At 48.2% G+C, this 27,219-nt stretch overlaps 1 protein-coding gene and 1 long non-coding RNA gene across 3 annotated transcripts in view; both read left to right on the top strand.

Annotated features, from left to right (window-relative positions):
* The window catches only part of LOC147245627 (voltage-gated potassium channel KCNC1-like), a 73,224-nt gene that overhangs the window by 12,580 nt on the left and 33,425 nt on the right, over positions 1 to 27,219 (top strand). For both annotated transcript variants that reach the window (XR_015110246.1, XM_086186328.1), the window contains exons 2-4: positions 18,512 to 18,643; positions 19,634 to 20,495; positions 22,553 to 22,765. Coding sequence is in view for 1 of the 2 variants with exons in the window: in XM_086186328.1 (XP_086042454.1) it covers positions 18,512 to 18,643; positions 19,634 to 20,495; positions 22,553 to 22,765 (1,207 nt within the window). In the remaining variant the exon portion in view is untranslated. The remainder of the gene's footprint in view (positions 1 to 18,511; positions 18,644 to 19,633; positions 20,496 to 22,552; positions 22,766 to 27,219) is intronic.
* LOC147245628 (uncharacterized) lies at positions 1,118 to 11,454 on the top strand. Its single transcript, XR_015110247.1, has 4 exons — positions 1,118 to 1,275; positions 6,387 to 6,634; positions 8,064 to 8,396; positions 11,430 to 11,454. It is a non-coding gene; the product is annotated as an uncharacterized LOC147245628 (long non-coding RNA).

Here is a 27,219-nt window from a genome sequence, read left to right as displayed (position 1 = left end):
CCTTCATGGAGATCCCTCAGCATGATCCCCAAGTGTGATTCATCCCTGTTGTAAAATTCTTGATTAGGTCTGAAATGATGGCACCAACATGTCCGTGTGTGACAGAGGAAGCAGGAAGACCATCCAGCCCTCCTGACCTCTGTGGGTCATGTGATGTCCCCCTTGATGCTGGTCAGAAGGACTGGCAGGACTAGAGGGCATCTGTCTCTTCAACATACATGGAGACGTTTTGTGGGTTTTATGTCTCTGGCTGTTATTCCTGGAGGGTGAGCAGACAGACGTGGACGTATCTGACGGTAGAGGGACAGAAATGTGTGTCATTGCTGAAGTATCAAGAGAACAGAACTCCTCACTGGAAATGTGAGAACTCAAGTTTTCACTTCAAATTTACAAGTTCACACAAATGGTAGAAATATGACTGTGAGGAGAAGGATGTTGGTGGGAGATGAATGTTTGCAGCCGCCAGGGTTATGGATTCTGATGCATGTTGATGACACACCGAACAAGAGAGATTGCAGGGTGCTGAGTGCACGCACACGCACACACACACACACACACACACACACACACACACACACACACTCATTTAATGGCACGTGTGTTCTTGTATATGCGATATATGGAGGACCTGAACGTATTTTTAACCACAAAGTGAGGACACTTATGCCTCATGACTTCAAAGAGTTTTTGGAAGGTCAAACATGGATTTACAATCATTCACCAGCTCAGTTTTACAGTTCGAATCACAGTTTGTGGAAGTTAGTCACAACTCTCCAGTGTTATTACCAGGCAGGTAACTGCCAGTCACCGGACTGCAGTGCCTTCCCGTATCACCTCCTGCATCCATATCACCGATCAGGGGCTGAGCCCCATGGCACACTATGACATGTTTCTGTCATAAAGCTCTGTCGTCATGACGATAACCTCAGCCCAGAGTCACAATGACCTCATTGCCAGACATTGATGTCGTCATGGAGTTGAAATCCGCTTGTGTGCGCGTCATTTGTTCTTTCTTTCCTTCCTTCATTCTTTCCTTTGTTCTTTTTGTCGTTTTCTTCATTCTCTGCATGTATCAGATTCCATTACCCTGCTCTCATTCTCATCATCCCTGAGGTCTTGTGCTGTTCTTAAAACTGTCGAGGGATTTATAGCTGTGCACACACACATACGCACTCATCATGTAGCTTATGGAGGAAGGAAGGAAAGGAAGGAAGGAAAGGAAGGAAGGAGGGAAGGAAGGAGGGAATGAATGAAGGAAGGAGCCAGACCAAAAGGGTAAGCCAGCTAGTTAATGTACCTCCAGGCGTTTCTTTACATCAGTGCACGATGTGCTCTTATGCCGCGGTGTTAGGATGTCAAAGTGTCCCAGAAAAATGGTGGACACAAGAGCCATGTGATTCATTTCCTCTTCTTGCACAAATGTCCTCCAGAAACCAGCGTGTTGGTGCTGTGGTGGACGTCCTACATCCTCCTCCATTTACACTTCATTTGTCACGTTTTCCTTCCTGTCCCCAGCCCCCCTCCCCACTCACACACCTCCATTACCTGCTCTGTGTCTATTGTATGTAAAAGTTTGAGCACCCTCTGAAAAACAGAATCATGTTCTTCAGCACTTAGTGTGGTGATATTTCTGTTCGTAACGATGCAAACAGACGTTTTGGGCCAGAACGTTTGCACCAGAGTTAAAAAGCAACTGTGGGGATTCACTGAGAGGTGCAGTCAGAAATAGTGCTGGAAAGACCTGGACGGATTTGGTTGGTTTATGCATTTGTGTGAATTTTTATTTTCAGGTTCCAAATGTATTTTCTCTTTCAAGTTGCAGTACCGGCACTCTGCCACTCATACATTGCCATGGTACGTCCACGGGTAGAACCAGAATTAGGCTTGTTTGAGAACGGGACGTAACCGGCTGCTGCTGTGCTGTCGGTCACATCCCTGGACCCTCATCACACAATCCTGGTGATGCTCAGATTGCGCTGATCACCTGACCAGACACAGCCTCTCCCATTACTACTGTGTAGGGATTTCTTCCAAATTTTAGCTGCTTAATGGATCTGACATTTGATGTATTAAATGTGCTGACATTTGTGGTGTATGCGTAAGCGCTGGAGTCCTGGTATTCATTCCACGAGGTCACAGACCGAGCCCGTTAGCCTGAGGCATGTCAATAATTGTCTTTGGGAAATGCCAGCTGGTGCAGGTTTCAATACTTTATAATTACTGTGAGTCCTCCAACCTTCACTCCATCAAGCAGCTGTGTGGGGCTCCGTGTGCTTGAGGCTCGCTGTGGAAGAGTTAGGGTGGCCAAGAAACCTGGCCAGTTCATCATCATCATCATCTTCATCATCAACATCATCATCATCACCATCATCATCATCATCACCACCATTACCATCATCATCATCACCATCATCATCATCACCATCACCATCCTCATCATCATCACCATCATCATCATCATCATCAACATCATCATCATCACCATCATCATCATCATCATCACCATCATCATCACATCATCATCATCATCATCATCAACATCATCACCATCACCATCATCATCACCATCATCACCATCATCATCATCATCATCATCAACATCATCATCATCATCATCACCATCATCATCATCATCATCATCATCATCACCATCATCATCATCATCATCATCACCACCATCATCACCATCATCACCATCATCATCATCATCTTCATCATCATCACCATCGCTCTTTCTGGGTGAGGTCTTTTGTTGGTGTCTTTCACCCCCCTTTTAGAGGCCCCATGGTGTTTCTGATCATACAAAATCAATAATAGTTCATTGATTAGCTGCAGGTAGCTATTAGCTCACTGCGAAGACTCTGACCATCGTTCGTCCTCACCAGCATGGTGCCTGTGACCAAACCCCCCCCCCCCCCCCACACACACACACACACACACACACACACACTGGGTGTCTCTTCTGCCACTGATGCTGGGAATGTCATATTGAGCCGCTTCCATTTCTGAAGCTCAGAACACCGCCAGGATACATCAAGACAGAAGGCAACAGGATCAATACATGACCTCCGCCGACGGCCGTCTCCTCATTTAAGCAGCCGGTTAAAACATCAATATGGGGCCGGCAGGAGGGGCTGAGCTGTCTATCATTGTTGTGGAGAAGGAGAAGAATTTTGAATTCTGTTCTGAATCTGACAGGGAGCCATGCAGAGAAGCAGTCCAGGAGAGACCTGGTCTCTGCTACCAGTTCTAGTCAACACGCGGCAGCAGCGTTCTGGACCAGCTGGAGAGTCTTTAGGGACTTAGTAGTCCAGCCTGGTAGGAGGGAGGTCCAGTAATCCAGCCTGGAAGTGACAGAAGCAGGGACTAGTTTTTCTGCATCTTCTTGAGCCAGGATGTGTCTGATCTTAGCGATGTTACGTAGATGGAAGAAGGCGTCTTGGGTCCACTTTTTCAAAAGGTTTAATCTGGATAAAATCTTACTTTTGAGCCATTCTTTCAAAGCAACATCAGTTTGGATCAATCTGATCCAGATAGGAACTTTTCAGGATCACCAAATCTGGATAACCAATGCTCAAATAGGAAATCACAATGTAGAGCTACAGATATGTAAAGAGCAACAAGTAGAATAGCCAGTGTGGGGTCAATACAAGTTTATGTTTAACTGAAACGAAAACAAACACACACACACACACACTCACACACACACACACACGCACAATAAAACACCTTCTTCTGGCATTCCGCTGATCTGAGACCTACAACAAATAAATAAAATCATTACTCGCAAACACTGTACATTGAGGATATTTATGACAAGTTTCAAATACAGATGTATTGAATTCAATAAAAATGCTGAATAAGTTCAGAGTTCTTCATCTGGGGCGGAGAGACCAGCTTGTCTGAGCTTGGCTTTTTGGAGGCAGATCTGTGGGTTGGTGAGAGTCAGTTGTTCCTCTGCCAGACAAATCTGTACTTCTACCCTCTCAGCCTCTTTTTGCAGAGGTGCCTTGTAATCATCATCTTTGTTTGATGAAGGGCGCTTCAAACCTTTCCTCTGAGATCCTGTGGCTACGACTGTTGGCTCTACCAGAGAGGATCCAGCTTCTTCCTCAGCAACAGAGCTGAGATTCAAAATGAACGTGCTCTCTGGATCAGCCTCAGGAGGAACTGGCTTGCCATCCCCTCCTTGTTGCCTGTTTGTGGGTTTTTGGCTTCAATAAGTTCATTTGTTGGCCTGGCCTTAAGATTCTTCCATCAAAATTTTATTTGGTCGATGGTCCACCTCTGGCCAAACCCTATGGCATTCACATTGTCGGTGATTAAAATCCAAACATCATTTCTCTTTTTGTTGGTATCTCCACCATTAGCAGAATTTAAACCTCCTGCTTTTGTGTAATAATGGCACCTAACACCCTCTAGCTGTACACTGAATACATGATAGCCTACCTCATCACTGCAGCCTGACGGATGAACAAATCAAATTAAAACCTTATGAATAAATAGGATATCTTGTAGGCTATACTGCACGATCCAAATATCGTATCATTTGATACAATTTGAAAGTTTAATTATGTTTTGCACCTGAAATCTACACTGAATCCAACCTTCTGATGAAATCAGTTTAATCCAGATTTTTGGGGATCAAAGTGATCCCACCCCTACTAAAAGCTTTGAAAAACCCAAACTAAAGGTTTGATTCGGATCAAACCCAAGATTGGATTACATGATCTCATCCGATTTTTGAATCCGTTTTTTCATTTGAAAAACCCATTTTCAAATTTTGTTCCAATCCGTTACCCAAAATCCAAGCGGATTACTTTTGAAAAAACAGCCCCAGAGATTTGTTGAATGTGGGAGTTGAAGGATCCTGGTCAAAGAGAACTCCTAGGTTCCTTACGGTGGTGCTGGGGGCCAGGGTGGTGCCATCCAGGGTACCTGTCTCATCAGATCAGGTGGTCCTCAGGTGTTTGGGCCCAGCACAAGAACTTCAGTTTATCAGAGTCTAATAAAGGAAATGATGGTCCTCCATGTTTTCCTGTCCTTCAGACAGGCCTCCAGTTTAGTCAGCTGGTTTGTTCCATGTGGATCATTGATGAGTTCAGCTGAGTGTCGTCTGCATAGCAGTGAACATTAATGGAGTGTTTCCTGATCATGTGACCTAGAGGAAGCAGGTACAGGGTGAAGAGGACTGGTCCAAGCACAGACCCTTGTGGAACACCAGAACTGACTGTAGTGTCTCAGAGGAACCATCATTAACTAGTACCGACTGAGATGACGGTACTAGTTAATGATTTAGTGTGGTTCCTTTAATACCAGTGACAGGTTCCAGTCTCTGTAGAAGGATATGGTGGTCAATGATATCAAAGCTGCACTGAGATCTAATCAGACCAGCACAGAGACCAGTCCCTCATCTGGTACCAGTAGGAGGTCACTGGTACCTTTGACTAGTTCTGTTTCTGTGCTAGGATGAACCTGGAACCTGACTGAATCCTCCAATCAGCTGTTGCTGTGGAGAAGTCACAGAGCTGTTTAGCAGCTGCTTTCTCCAGAACCTTGGAGAGAAAAGGAAGATGTGATGTTGGTCTGTAGTTGGTAGAACTTCTGGATCCAGGGTTGTTTTTGAGGAGGGTTTAATTCCTGCTGCTTTAAAGGACTGAGGGATGGAACCAGATACCAGCGCCACATTGATCATATCGAAGAGGGAGGGGCTAACGAGGGGAGAGAGTCTTGGAGCAGCTTAGTTGGGATGGGGTCTAGGAGACAGGTGGAGGTTTAGAGGAGGACATTATTGAACTGAGCTCATGAGCCTATCCCAGCAGCTGCGGGCGAGAGGCAGGGTTCACCCTGGACAGGTCGCCAGTCCATCGCAGGGCCAACACACAGAGACGAACAACCATTCACACTCACAGTCACACCTACAGTCAATTTAGAGAATCAATCAGCCTCGTCCCCAAATGCATGTCTTTAGACGGTGGGAAGAAGCCGGAGTACCAGAGAGAACCCACGCAGGCACGAGGAGAACATGCAGACTCCACACAGAAAGACCCCGTGCTCCAGCCGGGACTCGAACCCGGAACAGCGCTAACCACTGCACCACCGTGCCGTCGGGGTTGTTCTTGTGTTCCTCTATCAGTGCTGAGTAGTCCGCTGCTCTCGTTCTACCAAGGGCTTTCCTTTAAGTTTTACGGCTCTGTTCCCAGATTTCATGTGACTCCTCCAGTTTGGAGCAGCGCCACTTTCATCTCTCAACTTCTTTCCTTTTATGGTTCTTTGGTCTGCAGCTGAAGCTTGAACTCAGATGACATAAAATTAAATTATCAATTAATTTGCTGGAAGTCATCTTGATTCAGTGAGAGTGAAGGTCCCGTGTCCTTGTCCTACAGAAAGTGTGAGGTGTAAGTGGAGGTGAGAGTGTGACGGAGTCAGACGTGATCTGCCCCTCAGGAGTGTGCAGCCGTTCCTCTGCCAGCAGTTACTGGCAGTCCTGGCTGTGGTCTGGCAGCCTTGGACACTGTTGGGCCGACCTCTGACCTTTAGAGTACCACAGCCACCACTGCATCCATCAAAGAACTGCAGCAGATGTACAACAGAGCCACAACAGAACTACAGCATAGCGAGCGCAGGGGAGGAGGTACCGTGCAACACAATCACAACCTGGTCACATTCCGCTGCTAGGGTGGGAGGTGCTAGTTCTGACTTTTGAGAGTTCAGAACATTAAAGTGATGTAGTGCCCAGATGAACTAAAGCAGGTTGGTCGTAGTACTGTAGCCAGTGTCCACTTCTTCTCTGCCCCCTGTCTTGTTGCTCTAGTTTGACTCATAACTGGTATATTTGAAATACGAAGCTCACAAACTATCTTTATTAGCAGATAAACCAGCCAGAAAATGTGTCTTTTCAGTCCTAAGTCGTAATGTGCTTGTCTCTCCCCCAGCTGGACACAAACTCTCCCTGACTGGTTGTATTTATGACTTATGAAGATGCGTTATGATCGATGGGATTTAATCTGTCGATTCATAATGAAAAGACATCAAGGCTCATTGTTTTCCATCCAGAAGTGTCCCATCAATCCTCCCCCCACCACAACCCCCTCCCTGCTGATTCAGTGCGGTCCAGCTTTGCTTACGCATATGTCTGGTGAAGGCCAGACGGCAATTACTGCCGGCGTGCTGAGGGAGGTTGGTGCTGGGGGGCTGCAGTGGGCCGGCAGTTCAAGTGCTCTGAGGAGGGACCCAGTGAGAAGCAGGAGGAAGGGATGAAGGAGGTGATGTGGTGCTCCTCAGTGAAGACGTCTGACTCAGTGACCTGGACCTCAGATCAGAGGCAGAACATTGTTATCTTAGAGCGCTACATGTTCATGGGTTATGCTGTTTGCTCTGGGTTCCACGAGGGGCGCCGGGAGCTTTACTTCTGGTTTGAACCCATTGGGGTCTGCGACACTTTATCAGTTTGCCATTAGTTTACGATACAAACTCAGTTCTCTGCTGCGGTGGTGTTCGCCCGTGTTCACATCATGTGACTTGCAAGGATCCATAACATCATCCATAGGTGCACACACACATCCTTGTACTTATATCTTTGTGAGGACTTTCATTGAGATAATACATTCCCTAGCCCCTCCCCCTAACCCTAACCATCTCAACTGCCGGACCCTAACCTTGACCCTAAACCTAACCTGAACCTGATTCTAACCTTGACCCTAAAACCAAGTCTTGATCTTCAAACGGCCCTTTGAAGATCTGAGGACCGGCTAAAATGTCCTCACTTTCCAAAAAAGTCCTCACTTTGTTGGTGAAATTCGTATTTTAGTCCTCAATATGTAGCAAATACAAGAACACACACACACACAAACATGGAGAAGATCCCCACTAAAACTTCCCAGTTGGAAAGACTCTAGTGTGAACTTGACCTCAGGGAGCACTGGTGTCCTGCAGCAGATGATCCAGCCGCCATGTCACATAGTTATTCTGACATCATCAGCATATTTTAGCTGATGGAAATGGTGTGTGTGTGTGTGTGTGTGTGTGTGTGTGTGTGTGTGTGTGTGTGTGTGTGTTTGAAGAAGAAGAGCTGATCCAGCTGAGCGGTTCCATCAGGCTCCCTCCAGAATGCTGCTGGGTCCTCGTTTTGCTGCATCCTAACACCGTCACTCAGCATCATCCCTGTCGCCCGCGATGAAACACTGGTGATCTCTTCAGCATGGCAGCTTGCACATATTTACAATCATCATGCTGGAAGCTTATTGGCTCACTGGCACGGAGGAGATCACACCCAGTTACTGATGTTGGATGACCAGCATTCATCACTGGTGGAGCGGAGGTTGGAGCCAGGCGCAGCAGCAGCAGCGAGAGACTCACCTGGATCTCTGCCACCTGAAACACACCTGCTCCCTCAGGTGTAGCAACAGTTGTTGAGGTCCACGATTGCACGACACCGCTGTCCTCTGCTCTGTGTGTGTGTGTGTGTGTGTGTATGTGTGTGTGTGTGTGTTTGTGTGTGTGTTACCCTCCCTCTGGGGCATAAACAGCATGCATATCTTCACAAGCTTTTAGTTGTTAAGTCACCTTTACAAGGGACGTGTGTGTGTGTGTGTGCGCGTGCATACTGCAGTGTATGTAAGGACATCCTGACTGCTGCATCACTGCTGCAGGGGAGAACATGTAATGGTATTTTTCAATCTTTCCATCACGTTTTCGTGGGTGCAAACAGAAATACTTTTACTACCAGTACTCGTGACCTTTTGTGACCCCTCAGACACGACTGCCACCAGAGCATTCCCTCTTCACTGTTTCTGCCTTGAGGATCCAATTTAGCTCATCGTGTGCTCATCATGATGATATGTTCACATCCTGCCAATTAGTTTAATGAAAGTTATTCAGTCCCTCCAGAAAAATGCAGGCTTTTTTTGTGATTGTTGCGCCAAAAACCCTCGATTAATCGTAACATTTTCTTTAAAAAATGCGATGGGATATGCAGGATATTTATGCCATTTTATGAGTCGTCTCTAATGGCTTCCTGTGATGGGCGAGCGCACTGCGTCACAGGAAGCTGGAATCATTGAGCTCTCGTCTGGTTTCCTTTCACACTAAAATCAACTCACGGCTCAAACTTACAGACCCTCGATGAGTCCAACGAGCTCCGAGCTCACTTTTGTTGGCAAATGAGACGCATTTGCAGACTTCATCATGTCGTCTTCGCGGGGTTGCAGCTTTCCCATGACATCACTTCCCAACGTTCCCAAGGCAACAGGAGGAAAATGGCTGCTCTTGTGTGAAGTAAATGCAACATTTTTCGACTTCCTGTGAAGAAATGTTAGACTCTTTGCAACGAAAATACGGGGACTATTAACTCGTGCAAGCCCGAAATATTTCACTATTTTGCGTGGAATTTGCAATTTATGTGGCCAAAGTGGGGCGTCTTTTAAAAAAAGGCAGCCCCCACTTAAATGTGCGGACTTTGGCTGATTATGTGTTGATTTATATGATGGCATAGTGGTATTTTTCTGACTGGTTATACGACCTTGTCTCTTAGGGGACTAAAATACTCAGATTAGGTCAAGAGGGACAAAAGTGAGTGAAGTTTAGTGAACATCAACATGTTTGATCAACTGCAATTTCGACGGATTCATCTTTGCCTCAGAACATCTGTTGCTAGGAGCCCAAATGATGACATCAGCTGTCCAGTGATGGTGGGAGGGGCAGCGAAGTTAGAAAAACAACCTCAAGTTGCTCTTAAGTTTTAATGTGATGGAACATTAAAATAACTGAAATATACGACACGTAGGAGCTGTCACTGCTTCCATCAACGCGTGTGTGTGTGTGTGTGTGTGTGTGTGTGTGTGTGTGTGTGTGTGTGTGTGTGTGTGTGAGTGTGAGTGTGTGTTGATCAGTCAGCAGACTGACTGCTCTTTACCAGAGACTCTCTCTGAGGAACTCTGCTGGATTTCTTCAGCAGGCTCGAGGGAGGAGATGCAGGTTGAGCGCAGACAAATGAGAAACTCAGAAAATCTAGACAACAACTTTTTGACAATTGTTGGGCAACTTTGTGATTAAAAGTGACGAGAGCGAGACTCCTGCTCGGATGTGAGGTCAAGAAATTTGGCACCAAGTCAAAGCTCAAAAGAGCTCCAGAGGAAATAAACAGCAGTGGTTCCTTGTTCAGTTGGTCCAACATAAACCCTTCATCGTTACAGTTCCTCAAAGGTTTATTTCCTAATGCGTGTTTGAGGAGAGGGAGCATCATAAATACTAGCGGGGCTGATTTGACTCTCGTCTCTGAGTCGGTGTGGCGCCGTGGCAGCATTTCACCTCCCAGAGATTTACAGAATAATTACTGAGCTCTGACTGTGCCACGCTCACCACCAAGCTGATGGTCCACGGCCGTTGGAACCCAAACGCAGATTATCATCTTAGTTCAGAGTTAACATCAAGATCAGGACTTGCAAATATTAAACCTCTGTTCAGCAGAGTGGTGTGTGAACATCAGCATCAGTGTGAACATCAGCACACACACACACGCACACACACACACACACACAGTGTAGAGTCTGCAGTTCAAAGGAACAATGCAGACAAAAGTAGCAGCCCTGCATCAGACTCCTACCCGACCAGGATTCTGACATTAAACCGGATGAATGAAAGCGTGAGTCAGACTCAGAAGGAAAGCAGCAGCCCCCAGTATTTGGTTCAGGGGGGTTTGTGGGAGGGGATTCCTGTGTGCAGTCCCTGGCGCGCGCTGCTCTCTGCTCTGCACCAATGACGCTACAGGATCTGCAGCAGCCGGAGGTCAAAGCTGACGACCAGAGCTTCCTACTTCTCCAGCTTTCCGCTTCCTTTCTCTGCCGTCACTCCCTCCACTGACAAATAGGTCACTGTCGGATCGCTGGGCTATCAGGCCTGTCCAGGCTACACGACCGTAATTAGAGGCTCTTGATCCGGCGTCCCAAGCTGAGAGCTCTCGTTTCCTCGTCTCTTCTTAGTTTTGTGATTTTCTTATATCCTCATCACATCTCTGCCCTTTACATCTCTCACGCTTTCTCTCTCTCTCTCTCTCTCTCTGTTGCTGACATGCCCCCCCCCCCCCCCCCCACACACACACACACATCACCAGGCTATTGACATTATTAGCTAAGTACTTAAGTAATGAGTAATTCTGGACTCACTGGATGGTGTTTACTGTTATTCCTTCCGATGTGCTAAGATAAGCAGACTTGCGTCTTAAGGCCACTCAAACGCTTTTAAAAAGCGCGTGTTTTCTGGTCAGCGTGGGCTCTTATTAGCAGAGTAGTTTAGCTAATAGCTGGGCGGTTACATGTCAGCAAAATGCTGCAGTGTTCCAGCTGCATTAATTGACTTCTGGCTCGCAGGAAGACAGAATGCAGCTGACATGTTGTGTCTAAATTGGCTCCTTGTCCGTTTATCTGTCCCAGGCTTCCACGTTCAGTTACACCTCTCATTCTCACAGCGGTGGATGTGGGCGGGGCCAGGTCGCAGGAAACAGGTGCTTGGGTCCCATCCAAAAATCCTTCATCCTAGACTTCAGAGGAATTGTTGCAGCTGAAACAGGCACCGAAGCCCAGTGTGGGCCTCCTGAGTGACGTCCGCCACCGCCACTACGAGCGCAGTGATGAGCATAAAGGAGAATTACAGCTTTTCTGACAGTGTCAACTAAAACAGAAATATTAGACGCCCCATAAAAGCGAGATTCCTGGCAGAGCTGAAGTTCTGGATTTATGACGTGTTTGGATGAAGCAGCCGGTGGAATCAGCTCTGCTGCTGTTCTGAGTATTGACAAGTCTTGTTATCCGACATTTGAAGTATTATTATATAGTTACAGTACTGTCAAATAGAAGTAGCTAACATGAAAATAAGGATATATGAGACTGAGGGGTGCAGTAGAAGTCCCCTGGATGAGTGTCTCTGGTGCTGCCATGTAACTAAAGTCCATTATTTTTAAATCAAATTGCCACTCCTGAATACTAAGAATGTTCCTTTCTCTTGTCAGCTCAAGTCTCAGTGTCACTGAAGCAGGAACATGAGGGATTTAATGTGGAGAGGCTCATCAGCACCTTAATCTGAGCGTTCCTCTGTCTGGAGGCGGACCAGCAGGCCACTTACTGCTGTGAGCGCATGAACTGATGAACACTGACACGACGACTGATGACCTGACACAGGTGGCAACGCAACAAACCAGGCAAGAGGACAGGAAGTGAAACAACTCAAGACACTAGACAGATGTGACTTCAAAATAAAACAGGAATAACTAAAAGAGGGTTCAACTGTACATAAGACAGGCAACTACATAATAACATCACGCTGAAATAATCCAGAGGCCCAGTGGTTGTGGTCTCAGGTCGGATCCTCCTGGCTCAGCGCTGGAACCGGATGAACCAAACACACAGGCAGGTGAGCCGCCAGGTGTTCAAGCAACTCCTCCCACATTTGGTGGCTGCAGGTGATTTGGATGTAGTAGAAGAGAATCTCCATGATTCCCTCCATCACTGACACACACGCCTCCGTTCATTTTCTTGTGCGTTAGAAGTGAGGAGTACTAATGAGTACTGAGGAGTACAGATGAGCAGTGAGGAGTACTAATGAGTACTGAGGAGTACTGATGAGCGGTGAGGAGTACTGATGAGTACTGCTGAGCCGTGAGGAGTACTAATGAGTACTGAGGAGTACTGATGAGTACTGCTGAGCTGTGAGGAGTACTAATGAGTACTGAGGAGTACTGATGAGCAGTGAGGAGTACTGATGAGTACTGCTGAGCAGTGAGGAGTACTATTGAGTACTGCTGAGCAGTGAGGAGTACTATTGAGTACTGATGAGCAGTGAGGAGTACTATTGAGTACTGATGAGTTGTGAGGAGTACTATTGAGAACTGAGGAGTACTATTGAGTACTATTGAGTACTGATGAGTACTGAGGAGTACTGAGGAATACTATTGAGTACTGATCCAGGGTCAGGATCTTCCACACTCACCCCAGTCGACTCTTTCCCACTGCATCCACTGTACAAACCTGCTTTACCAGCCACAAACCCAATACAACCCAATGAAACCCTTCATTTTTTAATTGGTTCAAATCCATCAAAACCAGTTCAAAGCTGAGTTTGTGTCTGTGGAAGTGGTGACTGCCAAGTTGCTTCAGAGAAAATAACATCGGAGGCACTTTGACCAGATACCGAGCGCATCGTGCAACAGCGCCGAGCCGCCGGTGTGTACCAAAGAACGCTAGCACGGAGAGATCCAAGTATTTTAAGAAGCGGCAGCAAAAGAAAGGAGATGAGTGAAGGAGAAAGGTAAAAAAAGTGTGACAGAAGTGGAGGAGAAAATAGCTGATGAGGAGGATGAGGAGAGAAAGCTAAAGAAAGAAGGCTGTCCAGGGGAGGAGGTACAGCGAGGAGATTTGGGTCACGCTGGATGAGTGACAGGAGCGAAGGAAGGCCGTGATGAAGAGGACGAGCGGGAGGTATAAAGGGAAGAGCTGGAGGAACACGCGTGTGCTTGTGTGTGTGTGTGTGTGTGTGTGTGTGTGTGTGTGTGTGTGTGTCTGCAGTAGTGATGTTGGAGCTGTTGTGGTGAATGCATTTTTTCAAATACTTGCTGTTTTTACAGTACGTGCAGTACATGTCCCTTATCCGTGTCGTGGAAGATGGTACATGCATGTTATGTTGCATTACCAAGAAAACATGAATAGTTTATTTTCACAGTAGCAACGCACCGTTGACAGTCATCGCATTGGACACTGCTAAAAGCTAACTAGCATCTGTTGTGCCTGTGCAGAGAGACACAGCTCAGGTATCCAAATAACCGGATGTGGAAGAATTCGATCCACGTGGACGACACGGACTTAAGGAGCCAGAAACGTGTGCCGAACAGCACCGCAACCGACTCCACGTGTCAGATGAAACCGGCTGTGATTGGTACGATGATCAAGTGTTGAGTTAATTGTTCACGAGTGTTGATGAGGATAAACACAAATCTGTTCCATCCAAGAGGAGAAGTGCAGCGCCTCGCACCCTGACTCAAACCCCTCGTGTAGGTGGCGCTGTCTGTGTCTGCTGCTCTGAGTCACGTCAAGTCCATTGGTATAGCGCCACCTACCCAACTGTTTTGTGATTTGATGGCAATAAAAGGGTCAAATAATGTGACAGTGACCATGTGATGATTGGACCAAAGCTCTGCCAGGTCACCACAACAGCCAGCGAACACAGACTGCACAGGAAAGCAGACAGGAAGGATGACATCATGCGTTGAGGGTGACAGTCTCGGAGCCTGTCATGCCTCGCCAGCTGAAGTCACCCAGACACCACATACGTCCGTCAATGAGGCTCGCATCAAAAATACTGTAGGACTGAATCAACAACCCAGAACAAGACTTGTGCCGTCTACGGGAGCTTGAACTTCCCTCTAACTAAAATGCACCACTCAGGAGCCTTGGCTAACCCATGACCTTGGGCTCAGAGGTCTCACTTTAATGTTCGACCTTGATCTCTGACTGACGAGTGACCGCGACATGCCCCGCCCCTCAAGCCCTTTGCAGTGCTTGTTGTTTGAGGGGTCATACCCATCCCCTTCATGAAAACCTCCTTGACAAAAGCTGACTGTGATCTCAGTCCTTTTGTCTGTCATCTCAGCCCATGTCCGTCTCTGTGTGTCATCTTTGACATCCGACTCTTTGAGCACCTCACATGCGGACGGCGTCAGAGCCATCCAGAAACCTGTCCCTCACCTCAGCACCTCGGCCGACCATGATAGCAGTGTGAGATAGATCCGTAAAAACTAGCATTCACAGTGATGACGTGACTTCCTTGTTGGGCCACCTTGTTCTTAATCCAGTTGATGACCCAGCAGGCCTCAACCTCAGCAGGGTACTGTCCCGCTGAGGTCACTCCTGATTTACACTCTCATGTTTCTGCTGAACCGTATCAACACGTGTCAACACTCAGGCTGCCATGTCTCGTCTCCCTCCATGGATAACCAGCCGGTGAGCTCAGCTGCTCCCACCTGGTCAGCAGGTGAGAAGGTGGCGCTGCATTTTATGAAATGAGTACAACAGAGAGGTGTCCACAGGTGCAGCGCCCGGGATGGTGGGACGCTTTGGTGCATCGTCCAATCAAAGAAGGGACTCACCAAGGCAAATTATAAAATTAATCCTTCTGTATCTCCTTTTTATAACTCATCAGCTCCCCGAAAATGGTTGTGTGTGTGTGTGTGTGTGTGTGTGTGTGTGTGTGTGTGTGTGTGTGTATTCAGGACAGCTCTAGATAGCAGTGTTAAATTAGAGCATGATAATAAGCTGTGGGACTTGATGTGCTCCCCATGGATTAGAGGAAGACTACATCCGTCTGTCTTCATCATTGACCTGACACACACACACACACACACACACACACTCTTGAGAGCACATGTGACAGTGTACCCAGCCAAACACATACAAATGTTCATCACAAGTATAAAGAGTCTACTTAAATTGCGCTTTGCATGTTCAGCACATAAACACACACATACACACACCTGCATGCACCAACCCACGCATACACACGCCTGCACACTCCCTGCAGGAAGCCGGCCTTCTCCTCGCTCCTGCCAGACGATGGTAGACACGCAGGTGCTGGTTCTCTCCTGCGAGTCTGAGTGGCAGCAGCCTGTTGTAGCAGAAAAAAGTACATAGAGGTCAAAAGTACGTGAAAGAATCAAAAATGTCCTCCTGACCTCTTCCTCCATGATGGTTTTATGGTTGACTACACCTGCACCACCTGGCCAGAGTACACACCTGTGCTGGGCTTCAGAACCTTGTAGCCTGGTGACCAACCAGTGATTTCTGAGTGGACTTGTTTGTGACTGTCCAGAAGTCTCTCGCTCTCTGTCTTTCTCTCTCTCTCTGTCTCTCTGTCTTTCTCGCTCAAACACTTCACTTACATTCTGACCACAATCACAGAAAACTCACTCACTCACTCACTCACTCACTCACTCACACACTCACTCACTCACTCACTCACACACACACAACACACACATAGCACAAATTGTAGTCCATTCGTTCAGACAAAGTACAGAGGCCATGTATGCACAAAAACATTGTAGTAATCCTTTAAACTGTAATCCTCTGACTCAGAAATACACCATGACTGCTGACTCAGGGTACTCAAGTGAATACACCTGCTGACCTCTCCACCTGCCACAGGTGGGATCAGGTGACCGTTTTCATCAGAGGCTCAGTTTTATCAACAGCAGAATCAAGGCCACACACATCACGCCATTACACCCAGAATCCAGCTGAGCTGACACTTTAACCCAGAAACCCATTTGGATGTGTAACCAAATGTACCACATCAACGCGTGCACCCACACACACACCCACCCACACACACACACACACACACACGCACACACACACACACACACACACACACACACACACACATTGAGTTACTGAGCAGATGTAACCTGAGAAGACACATTTCTTTTGCACTGAATATTTCTATATTCCAAGGGATCATGTGACGTAGCTCTGATTGGTTCCTTGTCGTGTGACTCATCAGCTCCTGAGCAGCCAGTTCAGGTTCTGTTCTGGTTCTCATCCCGGGAGGCTGAAGTCTGAAGGCACTTGAGCCCACCAGCCCATCAAGGTTGGGCTTGTTCCTGACAGCCTCCCTCCACTGAGCTGCAGCCCGCCTGCTCCAAACCTGCTGGTCCTGGTCCCCCCTCTGGTGAATGAGTAGATATGGTGCATGTGTGAAAGGAGCTAAACAAATCAAACATGGAGGATTTGGTAGCATTCAAATCGGTGAGTTTCTTAGCCTCGTCTTATGTCATTGGGAGCAGTTGGGCTTTTCATCGACGGTCCCAACCTTTCCCTCCACGCTCCGGTGCCCACACCACCTCCTCTGAGCTCAACAATTAGTGGCTCAAGTTCTTAGCATGGAAGCCCCGTTCCAACTAACACACCTGTGATAATTTCAGGACATCGCCAACCACCACAGAAGTGTAAATGCTGGTGGGTCAAGCTTAAACCGGACCAACTGACCACAGAGCAGAGAAACTGATCTGTTCAGGATCAGATGTCACTGCTGACGGGTCTGAGCTCCATGATGCCGCTGCTCTGGTTCTGGTCCATGTGGACACCTGGTCCCTGACACATTAGCACGTCTTCCAGGGACACAATGTCACATTTGTTTCATCTGATAAACAAGTCATCATTCTTATCAGCTACTTGCCTTTAGTCAGATGGCGCCGAGCGACCAGCACTGAGAGTGAGAACGTGTGTAGGACTGTGAGTGTGAGGCTGGACGGGAGGGAACCAACGTCGGGGTGAAAAAACCTGAATGAAGGGGCCCAAGCATTTGACTTGGGGTTCTGTCCTTGAGACAGATGAATTTTATCCCAGAAGCGTGCGCGCACACACACACACACACACACACACACGCACACACACACACACACACACACCATGAATCCATGTACGCACACACTGTGACAGTAGCGCAACTCATCAGGCATTGTACTGCATAAAGAGCATTGAAGGGGAGCGCAACTGAGGGTTAGGAACAGTAGGGGGTAGGGGGCAGGGAGCTGCTGCTGGAGCAGCTGGAGCTGCTGGAGCTGCTGGAGCTGCTGCTGCTGCTGGAGCTGCTGCTGCTGCTGCTGGAGCTGCTGGAGCTGCTGCTGCTGCTGCTGGAGCTGCCCCTGCAGTGGAGAGGAAATCACATTACACACACGTGAGCACTGGAGAGAAAATGACCGATAATACGCCACATAAAATACATGAATGCTGAGATAGATGGACTGTGTTTGTGTGTGTGTTCTTTGTGTGTCTGTGTCACAGGACTGATTGGTGGTCAAATACAGGATCATTGATTTGATGCTAATAAAATGAGACTGCTCCTTGTACGTGTGGCTGGTCCATCAATACTCGTGTGTGTGCCAGCATCAGGAGGCGGCTGTGTTCCCTCGTGCTGCTGCTCACATCCAAGCCCAAATGTCTGTATTCCACCATCGCTCCAGAACACACTTATTAGTTCTCCTTTTGTCTCTGTCTCGCTGTCACACAGATACCCAGCGCCTCATTTCTCCTCTGCTCTCCATCATCACCCCCCCACGCCTCCCTCCCTCCCTCCCTCTGGCTCAGCCACTCTGCTGTTATCAATGGGTTTGCAGCAGTCAGAACATTTGCACTGAATTAACAGCATTCCTTCACAGTGTGTTATTGGTGCCACCTACCTGGAGCCTTTTGGCATAACCACTGCTTTCCTCATGCTGCAGTGGCCCAAACACACTCCTCCAGCTCCTCCTCCTCCTCCAGCAAAATACTGCACACATATACATTATAAAGACTTGACTGTTTGTTGTGGTGTCCAAAGTAAAAACAGGTTTATTAGATGTGCACATTTTAACACTCCAGTCTTTCTCTCCCTCTCTCTGTCTCTCTCTCTCTCTCTCTGTGTCTCTTTCTGTGTCTCTCTCTGTCTGTCTGTCTGTCTGTCTCTCTCTCCCTGTCTTTCTCTGCAGTATGTGGCATTTGCCTCGCTCTTCTTCATCCTCCTCTCCATCTCCACCTTCTGCCTGGAGACCCATGAGGCCTTCAACACCATCTACAACAAAACAGAGAACGTCACTGTTGGGAACTCAACGCGTGAGGAGGTACTTTGAAGTGTTAGAGCCTTGGTTCTTGTTACTGTGTGTCCAGTGATTTAATATTACACATTCATAAAGAGTGAAGTCTGGCAACAACATATGAACAGACAGAACAACGCCATCGTGGGGGTGGAGCCCATCAGCCAGGATGGTTGGTCGGTCAGCCATTTTATTAATAGCACAAAATAATGAATCACACAAGAATATAATCAGTAGATTGGATGTGATAGTGGCTGAATAAAGTGAGTCAGTCAGGGTGGGAGGGAAGAGTACATCAACCTTTGTTTAGACTGGTAGTCGTGAGTATGGCACAGGTCACAGCTCTCAGGTCCTACTTAACTTTACAGACTTACTTAGCCAATGCATTTTATTTTGGAAGGCTACCTACTTCCAAAATTGACTCTTAAAGGGAATGGGAAGGGCAGCCCGGTTTAGCAGTGGTCCTCACTGTGGCTCCCCAGCAAGAAGGTTGTGGGTGGAGCCCCGGCTGCAGCACGGGATCTTTCTGGGTGAGTCTCCATGTTCTCCCTGTTCCTGCTGGGTTCTCTCTGGTACTCCAGCTTCCTCCACAGTCCAAAGACATCAAGAGGGACCAGGTTAATCCAGACTCTAAATTGACCGTAGGCGTGGCTGGGAGAGCCAATGGTTGTCTGTCTCTATGTGTTGGCCCTGCCATGGACTGGGGACCCGTCCAGGGGGAAGGCTGCTGGGATAGGCTCCACCCCCACCACCCTGAACAGGAGAAGAGGGGGAAGATGGAGGGATGGGAACGTGGAGTCAGTTCATAGGGTTTCTGACCAATTGTTTGTATTTGATGAGTTGGGCTCAATTACGTGTTGACCGTACGAGAATGAAGACTGGAATTAAAAAAGTACACAGTACAAAACGGAGAGCTTCATTAATTTCACTTTGAGAGTAGAGTAGAAACTGGATCTTGAATTACTGAAAAAAAGCCTGAAAAGTCCCCTAACCCTTGTTTCCTCTTCCACCCTGCAGATAGTGTATGAGGTGGTCACGGACGGCTGGCTGACCTACGTCGAGGGCGTCTGTGTCATCTGGTTCACCATTGAGGTGATGCTGCGTGTCATCTTCTGCCCTGACAAGGCAGAGTTCTTCCGCAGTGCCCTTAACATCATAGACTTTGTGGCCATTGTGCCCTTTTACCTGGAGGTGGCGCTGAGCGGCCTCTCCTCCAAAACAGCCAAAGATGTGCTGAGCTTCCTGCGTGTGGTCCGCTTCGTCCGTATTCTGCGTATCTTCAAGCTCACCCGACACTTTGTTGGTTTGCGGGTCCTGGGCCACACTCTGAGGGCGAGTACCAATGAGTTCCTGCTGCTCATCATCTTCCTGGCGCTGGGCGTCCTCATCTTTGCAACCATGATTTACTACGCTGAGCGCATAGGTGCTGACCCCGATGACCCGACAGCTGCAGCCCATACAAACTTCAAGAACATCCCCATTGGTTTCTGGTGGGCGGTGGTGACCATGACCACGCTGGGCTATGGGGATATGTACCCTGAGACTTGGTCAGGAATGCTGGTGGGCGCCCTCTGTGCCTTGGCCGGCGTGTTGACCATCGCCATGCCTGTGCCCGTCATTGTCAACAACTTCGGCATGTACTACTCCCTGGCCATGGCGAAGCAAAAGCTTCCTAAGAAGAGGAACAAGCACATCCCCCGGGCCCCACAGCCTGGCAGCCCCAATTACTGCAAACCAGATGCCCTCGCCATGGCCACCGCCTCGCCACACAGGCTGATGGGCAACGTGCTGGGGCCTGGCATGGTGGGATCTGGCAGCATGATGGGTGCTGGAGACTGCCCCCTGGCACAGGAGGAGATCATCGAAATCAACAGAGCAGGTAGGCGGTTTACTGGGCTTAGATCATTGTATGTAAGTGTTGAATCAAAGGCAACTGGACGTTTGGCTGTAATCCAGCTTCCTGCTTGAGTTCTGACAAACTGGTTTCATCAACTAGTTGTCGTAGCAACACTGATGAGAGAGACAACCGCTGTCCGAGGATGTACAACCGAGTGCATTCGTCCTTGAGTCAACTGACCTGAGAATCTTCACGTGTGCGTGTGAGATGTTTCACTCAAGACCCAAATATGAAGGAAACAACTTGAGCATAAAACTGGACCATGCCTGAAGTGTAATTACTTCATCTGACAACAACAGCAGTCATGAAAGGCATGTTTGGAGGTCACGGGACACACGTGTGTATGTAGAGTGTGTTCAGGCGTCTACCAAGTTTTGGACACGGTAGCGTCACCACTTATTTACTTAACAACTTATAGAATTCTAAATCCCAGAGTTAATCACTGGAGGGTGTGAAGGAATCGAATTATATGAGACTGTCAGAGTTCCTCACTCTCTTGTCAAGCAGATGACCGGGGCCAGATTTCAATGGATGTGATTATCTAACAGGTTTTGAAGCTGTAAATAACTTGCCAGCGTCCTCGTTCTTGCTGGAGTGAAGTACACGAAAATAGATTTAAATTTACGAAAGGACAAGGAAGATGTAAGAAAGCATGTTAGTTTCTCCCCACAAATCCGTCCTCCCCCAGCCAGAGAAGTGAAGCTGAGGCCGACACGCTCTGATAATCCTGGATGGGTTGATATTGATATACAGTATTTTCTGCCTGTCGAAACATTGATCCAAGTCATTTCATCCCTGTTCTGCTCTGCTGTTTTAATGGACATGTCCATCATCTGCACTGATACAGGACTGTGTGTGTGTGTGTGAGTGTGAAAATAATTGCTTTTAACCAAGCTTTTGCGTATTCATGGCAGCAATTATGACATCAACAGCAGAGCAAAAGTGGAAAGGTGAAAAATTAGCAGGATTACAAGATACAGTTCAGCTCTGAACTTGGTCAGAACCCGACTTGGACCAAAGGAACACCAGTGGTGTTACTATACTGCACCACTGTATGAACCCGTGTACACACTCATGTTGCACCAGACAGGCAGCTGTTGTGATGTCACAGCAGCAGAGCGAAGCAGCTTTGGTAGACCAGCAGCAGAAGCCTGGAGGACGGGGATGGAGGTTCTGTTGTATTTTCAGCCTCAGCCTGTTTTTACAACTCAGCACAGGCTGACCCATGTTGGAGTGTCGGTGTTGGGGACACCGACCGCTAAAAACATCAAAACTCTCTAATACACCTGTCTACACACTCGCAAAGCTGTAATCTACGTCTCCTTTATTCAGCTGTGTGTTCCGTAGTCCACGGACACTTTGATGGACCTGAAACCAGACATGCACAGCTGCATTAAGAAGACGTGGATGATTAGCTTTGATTCTTTAGCTTCAAGCTAGTAACACATGGCTGCTGTGTCCTGACCTCTGGAGTCACAATGTAGTCACACAGGAGAGGAAGCGCTTGTGTGTGTGTGTGTGTGTGTATGTGTGTGTGTGTGTGTGTGCGCAACAGTTAAGTGCTGAACACTGTTTACCCTGCAGTCATTTACTGTCAATTCCATTTATTTCTTCTGACTATGAATTAAAAAATTGGCAACCAATCAGAATTCAGTATGCATCAATCTTGAGGAGGGCATTTTTTCTTGTGCTCCTCCCTCCTTGTGTCTCTCTTCTTTGAGACTGCATGTGCAGTCATGTGATGAGAAGGCTGTAGCGTTTCTCAACACTCCTCCCTCTCTCTTTGGTTACTCTATCATCTCTCCATCTCGTTACCTTCTTAAGTTTTTCACATCCTAATCATTTTTCTCTAATGGTAACTTTACCTGACCTGTGTCTCACTGGCTCCCCCATCCCCACCCCCATCCCCACCCAATTTCTTCTTGTTTTCAATTCCTCCTTCATTTTTCTTAATTTCCCCTCACACCTCTCTCCTTCCCGACTTCATTTGTGCATTCCTTGTTTTGTTCTACCTCTCATTTTTCTTCTTCCTCTCCCAGACTCGAAGCAGAACGGCGATGCAGCAGCCAACGCAGCAGCTCTAGCCAACGAGGACTGTCCCACTATCGACCAGGTCCTCGGGGACGAGCGTAGCCCAGCCACCGGGGGCCTCGGTTCCACCGCCAGCCGTGAGCGCTACCCACATGACCGGGCCTGCTTCCTGCTGAGCGCTGGAGAATTCCAGCGCACAACGGATGGGAACGTTCGAAAAGGTAGGGATGCAGAGGGGGGGAGGTGAAGGAATGAGGGGGGAGGAGGAGGAGGGCGACAACTGAGTGACAGCTGTGGGCTGTCGCTTGATGCATGTTCTTGATTGATTAGAACTGGCGATGTTTGTAGTGTGCAATATACAAATGCAACAGACACATTTGCTCCAAAGTACACAACATACGTATCGCACATGTGGTTTGATGTGATACATGGAATGTCCGTCCCTTCAATGTACCACGTTCCACTTGAGAATGTTGTCCACATGTCATCTTTCAAAATAAAGGCACCCAAGAGATTTCAATACTTCACGTATAGTCAAAGACAGACTCATCCACACACACACACACACGCACACGCACACGCACACACACACACACACACACACACACACACACACACATCATCTGTGTCCCATCTGTCATGTTTACTGACAGCTCAGCGGCATCACAAGGTCCTCACATCCACAGCATGCACCTGAGGCGCAGTGAGCGTATCAATGTCCGTCAGTGGGATTGATATTTAACCCTCCTCACTTACATCCTCCAACTGCAGCTGTAGTAGAAGTTCCCTCGATGCATTTATCCTGCATCAGTAGTGCAGAGATACTGCTGAGGCCTTCTGCAGCGCCGCCAGCTGTGACGGGATTTGCTGTCCACAGGTACTCGTGTCCCACAATGACTCGTACATTTACAGTCTGGCTGTTTTCTTCTGTGAATTGAGGCTAAAGCATGCATTATTCAAGTTCTGCAGATGATTCCTTACGCAAGTGGATCAACAACAAGTCAGCCCTAAATGCAGGATAATGGTATGCTGTACTCTGTTCGTCACTGCAGTGTTGTAGTGTGTCCACAGTTCCACTTCAGCACCGTCCTTCATCAGACTCACAATACTACAAGTATTAGTTGTATTATTACAAGTATCCTTACTGTCAACAAATCTCACGTACGGGCGTGAGCGTGGACACTGTTGTTTTACTTCAGAGAAATCATTCTGACACATTCGCCTGACGCCGGCCTCTGTTGGCCGCGGAAATAACGGCGCTCTGTGTGTGTGTGTGTGTGTGTGTGGGGGGGGTGACAGGTGCGTCGATGTGGCGAATGACATGAAACAACAACAACAACAACAGACGGCAAAAGGCTGCTTTCCTCACAACAACTGAGTCGCTTCATTTGCATAACGCGACACAAATTTACCTCTGGATGAAAAAACAAGAGTCAGAATCACTGGCAGTCGACACGCTTGTGGTCACAGCTGGCAGGAGTGGGGACAGTCACTTTTCTTTTTCTGCTGGTCTGCACGTCCTCTCCATGTTGAGTTCCTCTTGGCCCCGCCCCCACCTGTCTGTCATCAGTGTGTGAGCAGCGTGAAGCAAAGGTCACCCTGTTAGCTTGTCCTGCATCAATTCAAAAAAGACCAAAAGACATTTGACTGTCATTCAGCAGACGGCTCCCACCGCTCCCTCCTGACCTGATGAACTCCCGTTGGGGTCATGTGACCCCAGAATCAACGTTGATTGAACCCTTCAACCAAAGCCAGATGCCAAAGCACTTGATCTTGGTCAGTAGGCTGACTGGTGCTGTGCCTTTCAACTAGGTGGGAGGAATTGTCAGGAACTCTGTGTGTGTGTGTGTGTGTGTGTGTGTGTGTGTGTGTGTGTGTGTGTTTGTTGACAGTAACACAAACATCTCCATCCTGGACCAACTCAAAACTATAAACATGCTGAATCCCAGTGAAGGACAGGAGTGTTGAACTGGAACTGCTGGTGTGTGTTGGCAGCAGCTCTAATCTGATCCGACAGAACGGACAGATGATGATGACGACCAGTGTCACTCCGTCGCAGTCATCACATCCTGCTTCCTCGTGCTCCGCCTCTTCCTCCCTCGCCTTTTCTCACCTCCTACACTGCCAGTCATTAACTGTCCTCGCTCTCTGGCTCCTGCTCTCACGCTGGTTTCCGTCCACCTCGTCCACTCATTCTCCTCCTTCTTTCTCTCTGCTGATGTTTGTCCTCTGAACATTTTCATATCTCGACAAAACTTTGACCTGCTAACATTCAAATTAATGTGATTTACACACACCTGACATTCTGTGTTCCCTCACACACACACACACACACACACACACACACACACACACACACACACACACACACACACACACACACACACACACACACACACACACACACACACACACACAGACCAGTTGGCTCCCAGCCCAGCACTGTGACATCCCCCCAGAGCGAGGGAGGAGAGCTCCTGCAGGACGCTAACTGACAGATGAACAACTAAACTGAGCAGGCGACATGAGAACAGATTACACAGCTGGATTAAATTTGCTCAGGCCAGGTTCCTGTAGTCTGGAAAATGAGACTAAGTAGACGTAGAAGAGACAATATTAGATGATCACATGAGGTTCAGACATTCACATTAACGTGACAGGACCTGATTCCTTAGATTATACCTGCTTCAACTCGATGATATCAGATTACACTGTCATACTAGAATATGAGATTATATTAAACTGGGCTGCTCATGTTAGTTTGACTGGACCAGATTAGACATGTTATTGAACTGGATTAGACTAACAGAGGAATCTACGCTAGATCATAGGAGTCATTACAGAAGAGATCACAGTGGACCTAACGACACACACACACACACACACACACACACCACACTCACACAAACACACACAAACACCACACACACACCACACACACACACACACACACCACACACACAGCACACACACACACAAACACACACACACACCACATATAGACCACACACCACACACACAGCACACACACACACACACACCACACATACACCACACACACACACACCACACACACAGCACACCACACATACACCACACACACACACACCACACACAGAGCACACACACAAACACCACACACACATACACCACACACACACACACACCACACATACACCACACACACACACACACCACACACACAGCACACACACAAACACACACACACCACACACATACACAAACACACACACACACAGCACACACACAGCACACACACACACACCACACACGCACACACCACACACACACACACACACCACACACACCACATACCACACATGCGCACACAAACACACACACACAAACACACACCACACACACACCACACATGCGCACACACACACACCACACACACACAAACACTCACCACTCACACACCACACACACACACACACACCACACACCACACATGCGCACACACACACACCAAACACACACACACACACCAAACACACACACACACACACACACCAAACACACACACACACACCACACACACACACCACGCATGCGCACACACACACACACACCACACATGCGCACACACACACCACACACACACACACCAAACACACACACCACGCTTGCGCACACACACACCACGCATGCGCACACACACACACACCACACATGCGCACACACACACACACACCACACACACACACACACACCACACACACACACACACCACACATGCGCACACACACCACACATGCGCACACACACCACACACACACACCACACATGCGCACACACACACACAGCACACACACACACACACCACACACACACACACCACACATGCGCACACACACCACACACACACACCACACATGCGCACACACACACACACACACACACCACACATGCGCACACACACACACAGCACACACACACACACCACACATGCGCACACACACCACACATGCGCACACACACCACACACACACACCACACATGCGCACACACACACCACACACACACACACACACCAAACACACACACCACGCTTGCGCACACACACACCACGCATGCGCACACACACACACACCACACATGCGCACACACACACCACACACACACACACACCACACACACACACACACACCACACATGCGCACACACACACACCACACATGCGCACACACACCACACACACACACCACACACACACCACGCTTGCGCACACACACACACCACACACACACACACACACCACACATGCGCACACACACACACACCACACACACACACACACACCACACACACACACACACACCACACATGCGCACACACACACACCACACATGCGCACACACACACACAGCACACACACACACACCACACATGCGCACACACACCACACATGCGCACACACACCACACACACACACCACACACACACCACGCTTGCGCACACACACACACCACACACACACACACACACCACACATGCGCACACACACACACACCACACACACACACACACACCACACACACACACACACACCACACATGCGCACACACACACACCACACATGCGCACACACACACACAGCACACACACACACACCACACATGCGCACACACACCACACATGCGCACACACACCA

Source organism: Aulostomus chinensis, chromosome 18, assembly GCF_037954235.1.
Source record: "Aulostomus chinensis isolate RoL2024-O1b breed Wild chromosome 18, RoL_Achi_v1.0, whole genome shotgun sequence".
Lineage (NCBI taxonomy): Eukaryota > Metazoa > Chordata > Actinopteri > Syngnathiformes > Aulostomidae > Aulostomus > Aulostomus chinensis.
Note: the sequence above shows the minus strand (reverse complement) of the source record. Positions and strands in the feature narration are given on the sequence as shown.